Source organism: Chenopodium quinoa, unplaced genomic scaffold (genome assembly GCF_001683475.1).
Source record: "Chenopodium quinoa cultivar QQ74 unplaced genomic scaffold, ASM168347v1, whole genome shotgun sequence".
Classification (NCBI taxonomy): Eukaryota; Viridiplantae; Streptophyta; class Magnoliopsida; order Caryophyllales; family Amaranthaceae; genus Chenopodium; species Chenopodium quinoa.
Window position 1 is genome coordinate 975,512 of NW_018743937.1, and position 20,306 is coordinate 995,817.

The 20,306-nt window shown below is 34.9% G+C and overlaps 1 protein-coding gene across 1 annotated transcript; it reads left to right on the forward strand.

Annotated features, from left to right (window-relative positions):
* Positions 1-9,741: 9,741 nt before the first annotated feature.
* Positions 9,742-20,096, forward strand: LOC110688769 (protein FAR1-RELATED SEQUENCE 5-like). Its single transcript, XM_021865533.1, has 8 exons — positions 9,742-9,799; positions 10,074-10,165; positions 16,908-17,093; positions 17,462-17,516; positions 17,654-18,645; positions 18,804-19,277; positions 19,358-19,498; positions 19,554-20,096. The coding sequence occupies exons 1-8, from the start codon at positions 9,742-9,744 to the stop codon at positions 20,094-20,096; spliced, it is 2,541 nt and encodes an 846-aa protein (XP_021721225.1).
* The last annotated feature ends 210 nt before the right edge of the window (positions 20,097-20,306 follow it).

The window sequence follows — 20,306 nt, forward strand, 5'->3', positions numbered from 1 at the left end:
CGTTTTCTGCCTTCATCACTAGGTGGAGAAACAAGGCTGCAAACATGGTAAATAGGCCAAACGAAGAAAAACAATTACAAATGATAGTGAAGAATCTTCTTCCTGTCTATCAAGGACGAATGGCTTTCCAGTATTTTCCGTCATTCAAGGCTCTCATATCAACAGGAACCTTGGTGGAGGATGCCATAAAAAAGGGAGACATCAAGAAGGATGAAGGGAGCAGTAGTAATACTTCTTACAATCCTAAGTTTGGGGGCAACAGGAAAACCAATAACAATGATTCAATACCTTCAAAACCAACCAACTTGATACACAATATTGGCGCCGCTCCAACATTCCAACTTAGGCCACAAAGGAATTTTTCTCCTTTGAACATGACCTACGCTCAAGCTTTCTCCAAACTAAAAAAGGCCAACCTCGTTCAACCTTTGAACCCAAGGACACCCCCAAGAAACCCTCCTCCCAGTTACAACCCAAACCAACACTGTGAATTCCACCAAGGGCCTGGGCATGACATTGAAAATTGCACAGCATTCAAGCACCGTATTCAAGATCTAGTGGATGGAGGAAGGCTTTCAGTCGGGGCATCCTCTGATAAATTTAAAAACACACAACCAAGCATCACTAATAATCCTCTTCCCAATCATAAGACTCCTGTTTCCATAAACACCATCTCCACTTCTAGTAACCAAATTGATCCAACATTATTAATGGTTCGAAATTCCCCTCGAATATATGATATGCCATTATCCGAGAATTATGTGTGTGTTGTGTATGATCACTCCACTCAACAAAAGGTGAAGCTTGTGCCATACAAGGGTTCGGATGTTATCTTCAAAAAGGATCCGTTCTCTGATGTCTGCGCCACTATGGTATAATGGGGCATTTTGCCTAATGGATGATGAAGAGGATGCTTTGTCATTGCTGTCAATTGCTGAGAAAAATGCTGGGGCACGCCTTAATACTCCTAGTAATTTTCAATGTCCAATCTACCTTGATGATCTTAGTGATGATGAAGATCTACGGGTGGCTCATTTGACTCGCGCAGGTCGTCACTTTGAACCTTCATATCTTGAGGATGAGAACCCCGTAGAAGCCTTGAAGAGGAAAGAAAAAGACAAGGAATTAGCAAGGGAGGATAAGGAAGAAGATGATGCTATTAGGCGCATGAAGGAGGTTAATGCAAATGTTTCTATATGGAAGTTATTAACTCATTCACAACCTCATCGGGCCGCCGTTTTGAGACATCTCAATGAAGTTTCAATTGATCCATCCATAACACTGGATCAAATGGTAGGACTTATTCATGGAGCCGACCGCACTTTAATGTTTACCGACAATGATCTCCCAGAAAGTGTCGACCACAATAACTCTTTGCACATAACTGTTAAATGCCATGGTTGGACGATACCTCGGGTACTCATTGACAATGGTTCCGCCATCAATGTGTGTCCTTATCGAGTTATGACAAAGCTCGGTTTTCAAAAAGAAGATTTGACACCTTCAAGCCAGGTTGTTAGGGCTTATGACAACGCCAAAAGAGATGTTTTGGGGTCAATTGAGTTACTTTTGGAATATGGGCCGGTGGCTAGAAATGTTGAATTTGTGGTAATTGATATTTAAGCATGCTTTAACCTTTTGCTCAGCAGACCTTGGCTTCACGAGAACAGGGCAGTAGCCTCTACATTACACCAAAAGGTGAAGTTGCTCACGGATCATGGTGCAGTGACACTTGTGGGTAATCCAGAAGTTATGAATGTTTCTATTCTTGGAAAATCGGTGCTCCATTTAGATGAAGAAGAGGGTAGTCGATTAGATGGATTCACTATTCACAATATTGGATTTGATTCAATAGACTTATGGAAAGAAGAAGAAGAAACGGAGGAAGATCCGGAGGAGGACTTGGAGGAAGACGAAGAAACCGACGAAGAGCCGGAAGAAGAAACTGAGGAAGATCCAGAAGAGGAATTTCGAGAGAATGACAATGACTCTGAAGTTAATTCCCAAGAAGCTAGAGGTGGAATAAATTGGTCCAATGAAGATGAGGCAGAAGAAGAGCCCAAAACTCCAAAAGACAACGGTCCTTGTTTTAGAGGAGAGTCTTGGACAAGTAATTCTTTTAGACGGGGTCATGATGAAGGATCTCGGAAAAGATCTAGGGCCGAGGATTTTGATTTGGATTTCAATATCCTGTGCTATAGAAGGTTAGTGTACCCGGAGGAGTTGGTTCTTTTCCCTAACAACAGGCATGATGATCGTTACCATAATCTTCCCCAGTTTGAGAAGTTCAACGGGTTGGGAGATCCCATCATCCATTTATACAACTTTGTGAACACCTTATATCCCTTAAATGTTCCAGAAGAGCATTTTCCCATGTTGTTCAACAGGAGTTTGGATGGACATGCGTTATCTTGGTATTACACCTCAGGGGTAACAACTAAAAGTTCTTGGGGAAAGATTGCTCAAGCATTCAGTGATTGGGGATTTGAGTTTCGACAGACTGACACTAAAAAGCTGAAGCTAGTAAATATGGAGCAAAGTGACCGGGAATCATTCTCGCATCTCTTTTCAAGATGTTCTTACGTTCGAGCTCAACTTTGTTTACCTATTACTGATCGGGAGTTCATGTTGATATTATTGAGGAAGTTTAATGATTTTTATTATCAACATATGGTCTCCATCAAATACGCCGATCTCTCGCACATGGAGAGATATGGTTACGAAATTGATGCCTATCGACTACAGGAAAGAAGGTCTAAGGTGCACCCTCATGGTGAAAGAGCTAACATGAGGATATTCACTCGAATCGACGAACCATTGAGTGTGGTGTACGATCGTTTGAGCAAAAAGGGTATTCTTCGGGCAAAAAGCTATGTGTATTCGTTACCACCACATGGGACAGATATGAGACAATATTGCAGTTATTGTCATCTATATGGGCATAGAATCGATACTTGTTACGACCTTAAATGTGCAATCCAGGATCTTATTGATCGTGGGATCATCACTCCGGCCCATCCTCAGTCTAGCGTACTAGAGACAAGCCCAGCACAGCCATAGACCTCTCAAGCTGATTTGTTCCTTCAACTACTCGAAGAAGGTCGTATCAAGCCACTACCTCGTCGAGCAGGAGCTGATCTTGTTGGACCAAATCTCAACAAATATTGTCACTATCATCAGTTACATGGCCATGATACTAACGAGTGTCACGCCCTCCGTTGGTGTATAAAGCGCACAACTGGAATTTCCTGCCCGAATTAGAAAATGTTTATAAATTCCCTTTCTTTTTGGACACATGAAGATGATCCCACTCTTTTGATTGCTCGTCACTGCTCGGACTACGAGAAAGACTTTTGAAAACCTTGAAGCCTAAGAAATCTATACATGGGAAAAGAAGCATCTACAACGACATGGTGACCTCTATCTTACCCTCCATTAAGAAGGATGGATAAAAGGGGTAGTATGAGCACTGTAAACCAAGCATTTTTATTTTATTTTTTTATTTTTTCTCCTTATGTTTTCTTTTGGTACAAAGAACTACGTACAGCTTGATCCCCTAAAGCACTATTTCATGATCATACACAAAATTGTACTTGCACGGACATTGTTAATGGGGTACGTAGGCAACTCTGATCAAGTGCAGCTGTTTAAAAAAAAAACCTCCTTCTTCCGTTTTTACTACGACGGGTCTGATTCTCCAAAAAAAAAGAGAAGAAGAAAAAATGTGAAAATACAAAAAAATCTATTTGGAGATACGTAGGCAGCCTAATGGCGCGACCCGAAATAATTAAAAAGTTTTTTTTTGGGAATGAACACCCCACTAACTTATCTAACTTAATAGACGTCCTTTAATTTTTACGTAGTTTTTTTTTTCCGCATGCATTTTTGCATTTATCGTTTACTTTTTTTAATTATTTTTTTTTTAAAAAAAGGAGGAAATCCTAATCTTCAGTATGTAATGTTTAGGTATCCTTTGCCAACCCATGACCAACCAAACTCGAAAATCTACTCTACCCCCAAATTCCATTCAAGAAATCCAAGACCCAATACCACAAACACTTACCAGAGGACTTCAATTGATGTTGAAAATGGGTTATGTTCCAGGAACTGGTTTAGGACGAAATGGTGAAGGCATGAGGCATCCAATCCCAATAATTGATAAGCGAAATCGTCATGGTTTGGGTTTTGACGAGAAAATGGGTTTTAAAGTCGTAAAAAGGAAGTCTCTCACCTTGAATGGGCAATTTGTGTTGCAAAACGACACTGAGCCGTTTTATGAGTTTCTTGAACCTTGGCGTGACTTGGATAAAGAGAAAACTCACCCTGGGTTAGAAATTTTCTTTGCAGAATCAAGGAATGAAGAATTTATTGAGAAATGGTTTGATAAGAAACAAGTATTTAAGAAAGATGTTGATTGGGATGACTATCTAAAGCAAGGAGTTCTAAGAGGCTTGTTTTCGTCAAATTCTGATTATGAAGCTAGATTCGATCCCATTACACTTATCACTCCAATAAGAACAGAAGTTGAAAATGATATTCGACCCGAAACTCAAGAACAATTCCTTCCTTTCCCCGAACTATATCCCTTTCGATCCTCTACCTCAGACGGTTATGAAACCGATAGTTCATCATCTAGCCAATCGCCTATTCATATATTGCCTGATATCTCATATCATGAAGATATCAATAAAGTTACTTGTAAACATATTTGCGTACAAGAAATTGATCTTGATCATGATGCATTTTCTAATAATGAACTTTTCAATGAACCTAAATCATGCGTGACACCCATGGAAGAGTCTATAACTGTAAACATAGGTACGGATAATGATGTAAAAGAAGTCAAGATAGGATCTTCCCTTTCCCTCGATGAACAAAATGCATTTATAATTTTACTTAAAGAATATGTGGATGTGTTCGCATGGTCTTATGCTGACATGCCTGGTGTCAATCGTAATATTGCTGAACATCGTATACCACTCTACCCTGATAGCAAGGCAAAGCAACAAAAGCTTCGTAGAATGAAACCAGAAGTTAGTCTCAAAGTTAAGGAAGAAATTCAAAAGCAGCTTGATGCCAACTTCATCAAACCAATCAAGCATCCGGAATGGCTGGCGAATGTGGTGGTAGTACCCAAAAAATATGGAAGAGTCAGAGTGTGTATTGATTTTAGGGATTTAAATTCAGCATCGCCAAAAGACTATTTTCCATTGCCCCACATTGATGTTCTGGTTGATAACACTGCTGGACACGCCATGTTCTCATTCATGGATGGATTCTCGGGATATAATCAGATACTTATGTCGGAAGAGGACATGTCCAAAACTTCTTTTATTACCCCATGGGGAACCTTTTGTTATAGAGCAATGCCTTTCGGATTAAAGAATGCTGGGGCAACCTATCAACGGGCCACAACGACGATTTTTCATGACCTTATCCATGATATTGTGGAGGTCTATGTTGATGATATGATTGTCAAAAGTCATGATCGTGAGACGCACCTTGATGCTTTAAAATCATTCTTAGATAGAATCAGGAAATACAACCTGAGATTGAATCCTTAGAAATGTGTATTTGGAGTAACTTCGGGAAAACTTTTAGGCTTCGTCGTAAGTCAAGACGGAATTAAGGTCGATTCTGACAAGGTAAAGGCCATACAAGAGCTTCCTCCGCCAAGGACAGAAAAGGAGATTCGGGGATTTCTTGGTAGAATTCAATATATTAGTAGGTTCATATCGCAATTGACAACTTGGTGTGAACCTATATTCAAGTTACTTAAGAAAAATGTTCCTATAAAATGGAATGATGAATGCCAAGCCTCATTTGATTCAATGAAAGAATATCTCTCCAATCCTCCGGTTTTAATGCCGCCGAAACCAGGGCAGCCCTTGATATTATATCTTACTATTACAGAAACAGCCATGGGAGCTCTTTTGGCATAATACCAAGAGGGTACGAGGAAGGAAATAGCTATCTACTACCTCAGTAAAAAGTTCCTTGAGTATGAAACTAGATACACTCCTTTAGAAAGAGCTTGCATTGCCCTTATTTACGCGACAAAGAAGCTTCGACATTATTTGCAAGCACATACTACTTATCTGGTTTCAAGGTTAGATCCAATCAAGTACATTTTTGAGAAACCAATCTTGAGTGAAAGAATAGCAAGGTGGCATGCGATATTGTCAGAATTTGACATTCAGTGCGTGAATCAAAAGTCTGTCAAAGGGAGGGCTATATCTGAAGCTTTGGCTGATGGACCTATATCGGGTGATGAATTTGATGATGATTTTCCAGATGAACATATTTTCTGTCTTAGTACGTCACAGTGGAAGATGTATTTCGACGGAGCCTCAAATAGAAGGGGAAATGGTGCAGGGGTATTATTGATCGATCCTTATGGAGTACATATTCCTTTCGATGTGAAGCTTAGTTTCCCAATGACGAATAACACGGCTGAATATTAAGCCTGCATCTATGGAATCAAAGCAGCATTAGAAGCTGGTGCAAGAATCTCACGGTGTACGGTGATTCTTTTCTCATAATTTCCCAGACTATTGGAGCTTGGAAAGTTCGGGACGAAAGGTTGCAAATGTACACGGAGTATCTTCAACAATTTATCCCATTCTTTGAAGAAATAGAGTTCAAACATCTCCCTCGCGAACAAAACAGTTTCACTGATGCTTTGGAAAATCTAGCGGTAAATTTAACTTGGGACGATGATGTGAAGGTACAGTCAGTAACAATTGTAGAAAAAGAAATTCCCGTGGTTAATTTTGAACCAACAATTGTTTTATTGACCCAAGAAGATAATGAGGATGCTTGATATACTGATGTTAAGAAGTATTTAATCGATGGAGAATATCCTAAAGGAAGTCACAAGAAGGATCATTTGGCTATTCGAAGGCTAGCTTCCCATTTCACAATATTGAAAGGTTTGTTGTATCATAAAAGTTTCGATGGAAATTTGCAATGATGCATCGATGGGGAGCGGACACAAAGGATCATGGAAAAGGTACATGGGGGAGAATGTGGACCTCATATGAATGGACGAATGCTTGCTCGAAAGATTCTGCGAGCAGGGTATTATTGGACCACTTTGGAAAGTGATTGCATCCATTTCGTACGAATATGCACAAAATGTCAGCTATTTGCAAACCTTAATCATATTCCGCCAGTTAGCCTAAATAATTTTACTTCACCATGGCCTTTTTCCAGCTGGGGCATAGATATCATTGGGCAAATACATCCGAAAGCTTCGAACGGGCATCAATATATATTGGTTGCGGTCGATTACTTTTCGAAATGGGTAGAGGCATCATCATATTTGAAACTAGGGGCAAAACAAGTTTCAAAATTTGTAATCAATAACATTATCTGTCGGTATGGGATACCTTTTGAAATTATTTCAGACAATGGTTCACAATTTGAAGGCCATCTCAAAGAAACCCTTGAGAAGTACAAAATCAGACATCACCAATCATCACCGTATCTTCCTCAAACCAATGGAGCTGTTGAAGCAGCTAACAAAACCATCAAGACGATGATCGCCAAGATGACAGATAGGGCTCGAGAATGGCCTGATAAACTTCCCTATGCACTTTGGGGATACAGAATTTCCATTCGAACACCAACTGGGACTACTCCATATTCTTTGGTATATGGAATGGACCCGCTTCTTCCAATCGAAACGGAGATTCAATCGCTTCGCGTAATGAATGAAAGCGAGATATCTGAAGAACAATGGTTTAAAGAACAATATGATGAACTTTCTTTGGCAAGTGAACGAAGGTTACAAGCCCTTCACAACATTCAAATTTATCAAAGACGCATTGCTCGGGCTTTTAATAAAAAGGTTAGGGAAAGGAATATCCAAGAAGGAGATTTCGTACTTAAGGAAAATCGAGCACCGATTCATGATCCACGTGGAAAGTTCAAGCCAAACTGGTCTGGTCCCTTCCTGGTCAAACATCTTACACCAGCGGGAGAAGTAAAATTGATGGATCTTGATGGAAATGAATTTGTTCATTTCACCAACCTTGATCAGTTAAAAAAGTATTATACTTGACTGGTACAGTGTTGTATTTATGGGATTCCCAAAAAAAAAAAAAAAATCTTGAATCTCCTACTAGCTTTAGATGGTTATGTGTATCATGTTAAAGTTTAGATTTCATTCATGTTTGCCTTGCATGCTTAATGGTCATGTAGAAATATTCATTATTATTAAAAGATCATGATCAAGTCAATACTTAACAAAATATGATTACAATGGACAAACATTTTTTTTAACGCAAACTCTCTCGCTTTTTAGCGAGATTACATCCACTTTAAACCATGAAAACAACAACCACATACACCATACCCTAAAGACCAACGCCTTCGGATACGATTTTTCTTTTGGAATTGAAAATACATAAACAAAGGAAACACAAGTACAAGTATTGAATTACAATAAAGAAATTCTTCTAAGGATTGATTCAAGCATCACCCTCGAGGTCTTCCAACAACCATGTTGTGTAGGATGGGGTTGGAACATCGTTCTCAAGGACTGTAAACGCAGAGATCATTCGTGCAAATTGCCATACACGAGATGATGCCCTAAGAGCTTCCACATTACCAATCTCATAGGTGGTACAAGTTACCGCTGGAAGCTCATGAAGCTCTAGGAGTCGTTGGAGTTGGCCCGCTTGTCTCAAACATCTCCAAGGAAGATAGAAGGTGACGCGACATAATCCTGGAAGTTGAACACCCTTGCGTCTGCTAGTGCTAATTGTTATGGAATTTATATTGAGAAATGAAATGATCCATTCCACATCAGCTGCGGCAAAAAGTTATGTCCATCCACCTTGGTTGCAACATTGACGGAATATAGGAAAAAAGCCTTTCTCCCGAATATGTCGGGTTTGGTAAGGAGTTCGAAAAGGTGGTCTAGACAGCTTGAATTTCTCGCATAACCAAAGTTGAAGCACAATTGGACACCCTTTAACGAAACCACCTGGATTTTGTTTCAAATGGTCAAGCCCCATCATAAGTTCCCCTCGGATAAGAGGCCCTAAACGGTTCCCTGACTCAATCTGTGACAGCAAAGAAAGGCAACGAACATGATAGGGAAATAATGATTCTTTGAGCAAAACAAGGCCGAGCAATAAAAGGATGCAAACTCTTTCTTGGCACCTTTTGAAATCCTCATTATTGGCATATTCCCAATGAGATAAAGAGAAGGTCTCAAGGAAATTCTCTAAGATTAGGCTGTCAAGCAGGCGATAATTGCTTTCCATATTTAATGGTATGCCTAGTAAATCCCTCATGGCCGCATTGGTTGCCCTTGGGTCAGCGGGTGTAATCACACGGCCTTCTTTATAAAGACTTAGTAAACCCTCCACTTCTTCTAGAAGAGGAGCCATTTCCGTCTCTCCAAAACGAAAGACATGACGTTCTTCATCCCAAAATTCAACAGCAGCATGAATCATATCATACCGAGGTTGAATAGCTAGAAGAGGGGTAATGTTTCTGGTGAAGACACTTGTGTAAGGGGAAAGGCGAGGTGGAGAAATATTTTCTACCACCCCTTTTAGTTGGAGCTTTCTAGCTGCACTGATTTCATTGAATTCTTGAAATATGGCATTCATTTTTTCTTAGAATTTTGAGGAGAGAATAAATAAGACTTGAAAAGCTTGAAAGAAGAAGAAGGGAGTTGATTTGGTGTAGAAAGGAATGAATACCACTTTTTTTTATATAGGAGTGATGGTGGTAATAGAGCCAGGGAGAAAAGGCCGAAGGAGTTTACTTTTCCGAAAACTCAGTACAAACCACCTGCTGTTTTTGCATCCGAAATCCATGAATTTTTTTTTTATTGTTATCTTTTCTTCAAGCTCGTGCAAATCGGAGTTTTAATCTTCTGCAAGGTTAAACCAGTTTTTCAACTACACCCAAGCCAACATTTGTGTTGCAATTGAGTGAGAATTTCACTCTATTTTTTTTTCTTTTCTTTTTCTTTCTCTTTCAGCCATTTTTTCAACTGCACCTAAGCCAACATTTGTGTTGCAATTGAGTGAGAATTTCACTTTATTTTTCAGCCAGTTTTTCAACTGCACCCAAGCCAACATTTGTGTTGCAATTGAGTGAGAATTTCACTCTATTTTGTAGCCAGTTTTTCAACTGCACTCAGGTCAATGAAGATCAATTAGGATTTCTTTTTTTAACATACATCAAAATTTTGTGTCTTTTCTCAAACATTGATTATCGTTTTATTTAAACTCAATCAATGTGGGGCAATCTGTAGACACCAAATTTCGATCCTACCTTTTTAATTATCACTATTAATTATTTTTATAATTATTGTTTTTTTTTTGCTAATAATAATTATTATTTTGCTAATTATTTTTATAAACTTAATGACGTTTGTTTTATTACATAAAACGAAGGAAACGAGTAATAACAATGTTTTTTATTCATAATTTCCAAAATACATTTTACAATTTGTACTTCTAAATTACTAAATTACAAAATATTGAAGTACAACTGACACTACATACATTTCTACCCTGCTCCACCGAAGTAATTTTCGGGTTTTTACTTATGGATTAATAGGTAAATTAATACAACCATTAGGAGGACCACTAGCCCCACAATGTACATGAAATACACCCTTATCATCCTCATGTCTTCCTCAAAAGTGAAGATAGGCTGATTTTCCTGGTTTTCTTGAAACATGGTGGTTGAGTTTAATAGTGGTTTTTGTTTGATTTTTTCGGGTAAGGAGGAAGATGGAAGAAGATAAGAATTAAGTGGTGAGTGGAGATTTTGGATAAGGGTAATTTCTTTTTATAGTAAAAAGTAAGTATTTTTGTATAATAATCGTATTTTTGTACGTATTTGTATAATAATCGTATAATATAAAGTACAATATTTTTTTTATCTCGCTTGGGGAATATGTCATTTTCCTTATAAACAAGTATTGTTTAACCCTTTAGAGTATAGTAAGTATATTAATATGTTCACTTAGACCGTTAGGGTGCTTTTTTTATTTTATCTAGTTTTTTTTTTTTTTTTTTTTTTTTTGATTTGTGCAATATCCTATCATATGACCAATTTACCTAAGCTATAAAGTCCATTGCTCTAAAGACTCGTGTCCAACAAATATAGGGAAATGACAAATATTCCCACATCTAAATGGGTACTATATGTTGTAGTGCTAAAGGGACCTCCTTTTATGTACGCCTGTTCTAATATCTTTGTTCCGCAATTAATACTTGATCCGATACATACAAATCCGGACCTAACCTGTCCATATTTATCTAGGAGTTGTATGGACGAGTTTAGACGAGGGATAAATATGTATAATTGTGTATAGCTTCAGATGAATAGTTTTTTTTCAGCGATAATATCGGATTATGTTTTCATTTCGTTACGTTGCTCTGACATTTTCTTTGGCATTTATGTTTCATTGCATGGTAGCCTTTACTTTCTTTTCTTTTACTTTTTTTTTTATTATTTTTTTTTGTGTGTTGTTGTTGTTAGAAGTTCATGCATTATTGCATGGAACGTCTGACACCCTTATTATTATTATTATTATTATTATTATTTATTATTATTATTATTATTATTTATGTTGTATATTTCAGTCTAGTTTGTGTATTCCTTCTTCAATTTTGATAAGCAATTGTCAAAAGTGAATTAACGTTACCTTTTTTTTATCCCCCACGGTTAATGTGGTATCCAATAAATTTCAATTTGGATCAATTGTATCAATATTTATCCGACGCTAATTGGGATAGCAGGATTTCATACGCGTCCTGTATTGTATTTTACTATTCGAAACACTATTTGACACTATGCAAACACTATTTGGCACTATTCCAAATAGTAATTTCTGTTATGAAAATTTATTTTGCCGACATATACTTGGCTTCTGTTTTATTTGTTTTCCTGTTGTTTTGATCTAGTTTTGTATCTTTTGTCTTTGTTTTTTTTACGACTATGATAAATATAAATTCGCGTTTTAGTAGAGTAAAGTAAGATAAGAAATCACTTCTTTTTTTTTTTAAGGTCATTCGGTTAAGGGAATATTTTTTACTCTTGACCACCTTAAACTCAGGTTGTATGACTTAGTATTGTATGATGTATTTTCACGTTGACCATGTCAATCTTATGGTTTTATATGATCCACTTTTTTTAGTAAGGGTTATTATTTGAAATGCTCGTATGTATAAGGTTTTGTTGTATGTTCAGATGTTCTTGGGTAAATTTATATGTACTATCTAATAAGGGTAGGGGTTATTTCTCTTTTACTTTTTTACTAACTCTGAGATATTTTGTCCAACCCTTTTAGTATTGTAACCTAATGTCTTTGTATATCTTTTAGAGCTGACATCTCAGAGCTAACTTTTTTTTATATAAGTGTTGTTTTAACACCTTGGTGAGTATAATCGTGACTAATTAAATTTAGGCGCTTTTTTATTATATACCATGTGAGTATTATTATTATTTTTTTTTAGTTATGACACGACTTGGTCATACATATTTTTATATATATATATATACCATGGCATTTTAGAACCTTTTTATTATGTGAATATTAGAGTTGATTTTATTACGGTTTTCTTTATTTTATCAGTTTAAGCGTTGCAAAACAGATTAGCAAGTTTGTTACATGTAAAACAAGAGAATTTAATATCAAGATTCTTATTATTACCAAGATCTTAATATTTACCAAAGTAATCCTTGAATTTTAACTTATTTAATTTTTTATTTACAAATTAACCCCTTTATTTACCTATAAATACCCCCCTAATTCTCAAGTTTTAACACACAAAAAAAATTCTTACAACTCTTCTCTCTAAAAATTCTCCTCTAATCTTAATTTTAGTCAAAATCTCTCTAATTTAGCTTTATTATTAAGTTATTAGCTTATTAAAAAGCATCTTATAATTAAGTTGCTATTTTTATTTAAGTATTGTTATTATCTTTAATTCCTATAAAAAAAACACAAAAATATTTCAAGTTCAAGTATTGTTGTTATTATTATCTTTGTTAAAAATATTAGTTTAATTGCTTAAGTATTCTTATTCTATCTTAAAACCAAAAACAAAAGTTTATTTCTTAAGTTTAGCTTTATTTTTCAAGTTTATTTTCTCTAATAAAAAAAAAAAAAAAAAGAGTTCATTAGCTTCTTTTTGATTTAGTTTCTTTAATATATCAAAACTTAAAAAAAATTACTTAGACTCTTTAATTTAATTTTAAAGGAGTGATCATATTTTCATCCTTGTTAAACCAAAGTGGTTATCAAAAAATTGCTACATCTAGCTCAAGGTATTATCTTCAATCTTTTCTTAATTTCCTTAATTATTATTATTATGCTAACTAACATGTTTGTTTCCATGTGATGTTACCAATAGGGGTAATGATGGTATTAGGTGCTAAATTAGCCCTAAATCTTTCATTACTCCACATTAGAAAGCCAAGCCTATTGGTGAGGTGATAGGTTAAAAGAGGGGGGTAATTGCATTTTGCATTGCATCTCTTTATAATGCATTTTAAATATGAAATATTAATAAATTCATATGTATGCTTAAAGCATATTTTTAAGGATAATTTATTTCTTAAAGTGAGTTTAAACCTAATGAATTAAGAGTTTATTCAAGAGTAGTGAGTTACTTACCACGTCCCAAAGATGGCCTATGAAAGAAACTTTACGACCTGAATCAGTTCCAGTTCTTTAGCTCAAGTAATAGAACGTTTCAAGAGCTTTTCAACCATATCTCACAATAATTTTTTCGATTTTTCTATGATTTTTAATGATTTTTTTAGTTTAAACTATCAAAAAATTGAAATATGCACGTTTTTTTTTTAATTGCCTTTTAAAATTTTTATTAATGGTGGCATGAAACCTATATTACACCACATTATATATATATTTCCTAACTTATGAAGTTTTAATAAAAATGTTTTTAATCTTATTTTAAAAATGATTTTAGAAATAAGAGTTTTAACAAGCCCTAATTCTAAGTGTTGTTTTAAGAAACTTTAACCTTATTTTTAAAGTTGACTTCAGAAATAAGAGTCTTTAATTCTAAATGTTGTTGTTTTAAAATCTTTAATCTTATTATAAGATGACTTTTGAAATAAATGATGTCTTAAGGATTTTAATTTTCTTTTAAGACTTTAGAAATAAAAGTTTTAACAAATTTTATTTTTCTTTTATAATTTTGTGAACCTTCTTATTTCAAACCCTTTTGTGAAAAAGAATGAATCATAACTTTGATTGTTTGTTTTTAATAAATAATAATAGTTAATATGAGGTTATGGCCTCATTTCCAAACATGAGGTTAAGATTAATTATTTAGTGATATAAGGTTGTAACAATTATCCATCTCCATGAAAATAAGCTTACATCTCATTATAATTACCCGATGGATTAATTGACAATCGGATATGATTAAATAGTTTCTTGTTCCCTTTTATTTGGAAGAAATGCCTTGACAGGTGTCGTGTTTTACTTGACTAATTCCATTAAGCCTAAACACATAACCCTTAAAACCTTACAAAAAATTAACCTTGAGTGAATTTAAACCCAAAGTGAGATTATATAGTGAACCCTTACAATTTCGCTCCAAAAAATACCTTGACCCACTTAAAAGTCGTCAATTGGGATGCATTTGTTGAATTGTCTTATTCAAAAGACATTTTTGGTGATCACTAATCGGGGTGATTTTCCTCAACCAAGGTGGTTCATTTTACTTTTATGTGTGAATCCGTCAAAGATCACTAAAATCCCACTTACAAAAATGACGTGTATGTCAACAACCCAGATAAAAAAACCAATGGAATTGGTTATTTAAAACATGGCATTTTTCCGAACTACGAAGGTTTTGATCCGTGAGTGAATTCAAAATCTCACTATGATCGGTACGTAGTGCAACTTTGGTGCTCAAACCTACCTTGTATTAATTATTTTTTTTTATGTGGTTAATATGTCTTAAAACTTGATTTTTGACAAAGCAATAGTAAGAGCCCGTTCCTTAGAACGGAAGAGAAGACGAGGTCCAAACGTTCGATTCTCTTAACCTAAACCCCGAACCCTGTGCCTTTTTTTATGGAGTTAGCAGTTAATTTTATTTATTTATTTAATTTTATTTCTTAAAATTGATTGTTTTAAAATCCGTCCTTATTCGGATAAAAATAAGGTGGCGACTCTAATTTTTGTTTATAAGTCTTATCAGATACCTAAGTGGAACCTTTATAGACTACCCTCTATCCACTAAAAACCAGGTACCACACAACTTTGATATAATTTTGTATCTAAACTTATAATGTTGGCTTAATCTTAGAACTTAGAACGTAGCTTCTTTTATGTCAATTAAAGTCAAATTTACTTGTAAATATGTAATTATGAGGTGATTTGAGAAAGAATAACATCATAAGTTGAGAAATGAAGAAAATAGGCATGTAAGAAGCCATTTTGGCTTGAAATGGCTTCATTTTGAGGATATGGACCCGCAAACTTAGATATTTGCTTCTTTAATGTGATTTCAAGTCATAATATCTAATAACTATGTAAATATGAGATGGTTTGAGAAAGAATGAGTTCAAAAGTTAAGAAATAAAGAAAATAAGCATGTAAGAAGCCATTTTGGCTTGAAATGGCTTCATTTTGAGGATATGGACCCATAAACTTAGAAATATGCTTCTTTTATGTGATTTCAAGTCATAATCTCTTATAAATATGTAAAAATGAGATGGTTTGAGAAATAAAGAGTTCAAAAGTTAAGAAATAAACAAAATAGGCATGTAAGAAGCCATTTTGGCTTGAAATGGCTTCATTTTGAGGATATGAACCCATAAACGTAAAAATTTTCTTCTTTTATGTGATTTCAACTCATAATCTCTTATAAATATGTAAATATGAGATTTTTTGAGAAATAATGAGTTCAAAAGTTAAGAAATAAACAAAATAGGCATGTAAGAAGCCATTTTGGCTTGAAATGGCTTCATTTTGAGGATATGGACCAACAAACTTAGATATTTGCTTCTTTTATGTGATTTCAAGTCATAATCTCTTATGAATATGTAAATATGAGATGGTTTGAAAAATAATGAGTTCAAAAGTTAAGAAATAAAGAAAATAAGCATGTAAGAAGCCATTTTGGCTTGAAATGGCTTCATTTTGAGGATATGGACCCATAAACTTAGAAATAAGCTTCTTTAATGTGATATCAAGTCATAATATCTTATCAATATGTAAATATGATATTGTTTGAGAAATAATGAGTTCAAAAGTTAAGAAATAAACCAAATAGGCATGTAAGAAGCCATTTTGGCTTGAAATGGCTTCATTTTGAGGATATAGACCCATAAACTTAGAAATATGCTTCTTTTATGTGATTTCAAGTCATAATCTCTTATAATATGTAAATATGAGATGGTTTGAGAAATAATGAGTTCAAAAGTTAAGAAATAAATAAAACCATCCCATTTGCATGTACCCGGTGTACATTATTTTTACTGTACATCGGGTTTTCGCACGTGCTTTTTTTAAAAAAAAAAATCGCAGAATTTCAAATACCTAAAAATAAAAAAAAAACGCAGAACAACAATGGAGGAGAGAGAAAGTGAGAAAAAGCAGCTATCAATCATCCATTGAGGAGAGAGAAAGTGAGAAATCGCAAAAATTGCAGAAAACGATCATCAATCGAGGAGAAAAAAGGTTAGAAAACGCAAAAATTGCAGAAATCGATCATCAATCGAGGAGAAAAAAGGTGAGAAAACGCACAAATAGAATAATTCGATCATCAATTAAGGACAAAGAAAGTGAGAAAACTTACAAATTGCAGAATTCGATCATCAATGGAGAATTGACTTTCGATACAACAAATTGCAGCAATCTCATTCACGAATTGCTACAAAAACAGAGGCAAATTGAGACTGAATTTGAAATCGATATAAATCGATCGATTATAGAAGAAGAAGAAACTAATTGTTTTGGAGATGAATTCGTACCAATATTCAACAATCCAGACAATGCAGATGAAGCAATCGATAATGTAGATGAAGCAATTGAGAATGCAGAAGACGCAATTCACAATGCAGAAAATCAAGTGATTCCTGATAAATCAATTGATTCAAATTCAGAACAAACAACCAAATCAGATGCAACTGAAGGTAATTTCTATGAATTTTTGAGATTGTATGCAAAAAGTAACCCTTTGAATACATAATTGTTACCCTTTTCATGCATAAACGTGACCATACTTATGCCTAAATGTTACCCTCAGATTGAATGTAGAACTTTTTAGATTGCATGCAAAAAGTAACCCTTTGAATGCCTAAATGTTACCCTTTTCATGCTTAAAAGTGACCCTATTTATGCTCAAATGTTACACTCAGATTGTATGCTGAAAATTCAGATTGTATGCAAAAAGTAACCCTTTAAATGCCTAAATGTTACCTTTTTCATGCATAAAAGTTACCCTATTTATGCTCAAATGTTACACTCAGATTGTATGCTGAAAATTCAGATTGTATGCAAAAAGTAACCCTTTCAATGCCTAAATGTTACCTTTTTCATGCATAAAAGTTACCCTATTTTCAAACGAATGTTACCCTTTTTTTTATGCCGTCTGTGGTTATTATCTGATTTGTTTGTATTAAATAACAGATACAAATCCAATTGATGCTTATGGTTTAGATCTTAAAGGAACATTTGTTGGTGTGGTAAGAGAAACTTTTGAGGAAATTTTGGAATTGTATGAAAAACATGCTACTATACTGGGGTTTTCAATAAGAAAACATACAACTAGATTCAAACAACACACAAAAATAGTAACTGAGAAAAACTATGTGTGTTCTGCTGAGGGAAAGAGACATTCAGGTCAGAAGAAAACAAAGTTAGTTGAAATGGTTGATGAAGAGGATGTAAATGTAAAAACAAGAAAGCCAAGACAAGTATCCATTACAAGATCAAATTGCAAGGCATGCATAAGAGCAAAAGTGAATAAAGAAGGACAGTTTGAGGTGGTGGCTCATGTTATTCAGCATAACCACGAGCTAACAAAGCCACAGTGGCATTATTTGCATCGTTCTAAAAGAAAAATGACAGAGGAAAAAGTTGTAACAATCAAAACAATGAAATCTTCAGGTCTAACTACAATGGACACTTACAATTACATGGCTACAGAGGCTGGAGGAGAACAGAATATAGGCCATAGTGTTGTAGATCACCTGAATTTCTGCTCAAGGTTAAGAATGGAACAAATTGAGGCTGGAGATGCTCAAACTTTAGTGAACATTTTAAGTCAGGAACAATCAGAGGATCCAAACTTCTTTTTTAGAGTGAAGTTTGACAAAGAAGGAAGAATTTGCAATATCTTTTGGAGAGATTCAATGATGCTAGAAGACTATAGGATATATGGAGATGTTCTTGTCTTTGATACAACATACAGAACCAACAGATATAATCTTATATGTGCTCCATTTGTTGGCATAAATAACCACTGGCATAATTGTATGTTTGCTTGTGCTTTTATTGGGGATGAAATGACAGATTCATTTGTGTGGTTACTACAAACCTTCTTCAAAGCTATGGAGGATAGAAAACCAACTTCAATATTCACTGACCAGGACCAAGCAATGGCAAATGCTATACTGGAGGTAAAAGATTTATATTGACATCTTACAGATTTGAGCTATGACAATAAAGTTTTCCTTTTTCACATAAAGTTACCCTTTTAGCTGCATAAAGTTACCCTTTTTAGTGCATAAAGTAACCCTTTTAACAGCATAAAGTGACCCCTTTATTTTCAATGCAGGTGATTCCTAATACAAGACATAGACTTTGTATATGGCATTTGGAGCAAAATGCCATAACCAGATTTGGAGCTCTTAAAAAAGACAAAGAATTCAAATTTGCATTCAACCAGTGCTTAAAGATGTGTGTGACAGAACAAGAATTCGAAGCAAAGTGGCAAGCAATGTTGCAAAAATATGAGTTGACAGAACACTCTTGGTACAAAAGAGTGTATGAGTTGAAAGACAAATGGTGTCCTGCCCTTTGTAGAGATTTCTTTTCAGCAGGGATCTTATCGTCACAAAGGAGTGAAAGCACTAATCATGCCATAGGATTCAGAGCAAGTAAAGCAACTACTTTGACAGAATTTTATACCATATTTAAGAAGACAACTAATCGTTGGAGAAGCACAGAGAAATATGATGAGTTTACTTGTAGCAAGTCAATAGCATTCACTTCATTGCCTCTATCTGGAATGCTAAAGCATGCCGCACAGGTAAAAATTTAACTGACAAGTACATAAATTACACCTAATATATGGCAATTTAAATGAAGCTACATGATTTTGATGTACAGGTTTTCACTTTATCACTCTTTAGAAATTTTGAAGAGGAGTTTGGATACTCTATGGCAACAACTGTTCAGATGTTAGGCAGTAATGAAGAATGCCTACTTTATCAAGTAACACTAGAAGACAAGCCATGGTTTGCACATCAAGTAAACTATATACAAGAGAGCAAAATTGTATGGTGTACTTGCAAAAACTTTGAAGCATCTGGATGGTTATGTTATCATTGCATCAGAACATTTGCATTCAGTAACAAGAATACCAGACAAGTATGTTTCAAAAAGATGGACTAAGTTTGCAAAAACAGAGGCATGGGATAGGTTGAAGAATCAGGATCCTAAACAGCAATATATTCCATGGAGGCAAACAATGATGAGGAAATACTACAATCTAATCTTAAAAAGTCAAGAAAATGAAGAGACAAGAGCATTTATGGAAGAAAGCTTCAGAAATAGTCTTAAAATGGTGGAAGACTTACTTGCTAGTGCTGCTCAGAAAGAAAGTGCAGAAGCTGCTTCTAACATTCCTGATGTGGCAGACAACACTCAAAGCAATACTGACGCTTCTTCAGCATCGAGTACAAGCACATGTGTACCAATAATTCTTGATCCTAAAAGGGCTGTAACAAAAGGAAGAAGCAAGAGAGCAAAAGGAGGACTTGAAAAAAGCAAGAGAAAAAGAAAACCAGCACTGCCACCTCCAAATTCAGAATTTGGATCAAAGACACCTAACTTACGACTCTTTTAAGATCTTTTTTAGAACATTTTTTTTTCGAAATTAATATACCTTGTATTGTTAAACTATTTTTCTTTTGTTTTTTTACTCTATGACTAGTTTAATGAAAATGTGATTGACACTTTTATTAGCACATGTTTAATTATTGGAACACATCAACTTATGTTACCCTTTTAACGTATAAAAGTAACCCTTTTCATGCATAAAAGTAACCCTTTTCAT

Excerpts from the sequence above, each read along its gene's own strand:
- LOC110688769 (XM_021865533.1), top strand. The coding sequence starts at position 9,742 with ATGGTGGTAATAGAGCCAGGGAGAAAAGGCCGAAGGAGTTTACTTTTC. Across the intron at positions 17,094-17,461 it reads TTCACAATGCAGAAAATCAA|TTACCCTATTTATGCTCAAA; the intron begins GTGATTCCTGAT and ends CATGCATAAAAG. Across the intron at positions 18,646-18,803 it reads TGGCAAATGCTATACTGGAG|GTGATTCCTAATACAAGACA; the intron begins GTAAAAGATTTA and ends TTTTCAATGCAG.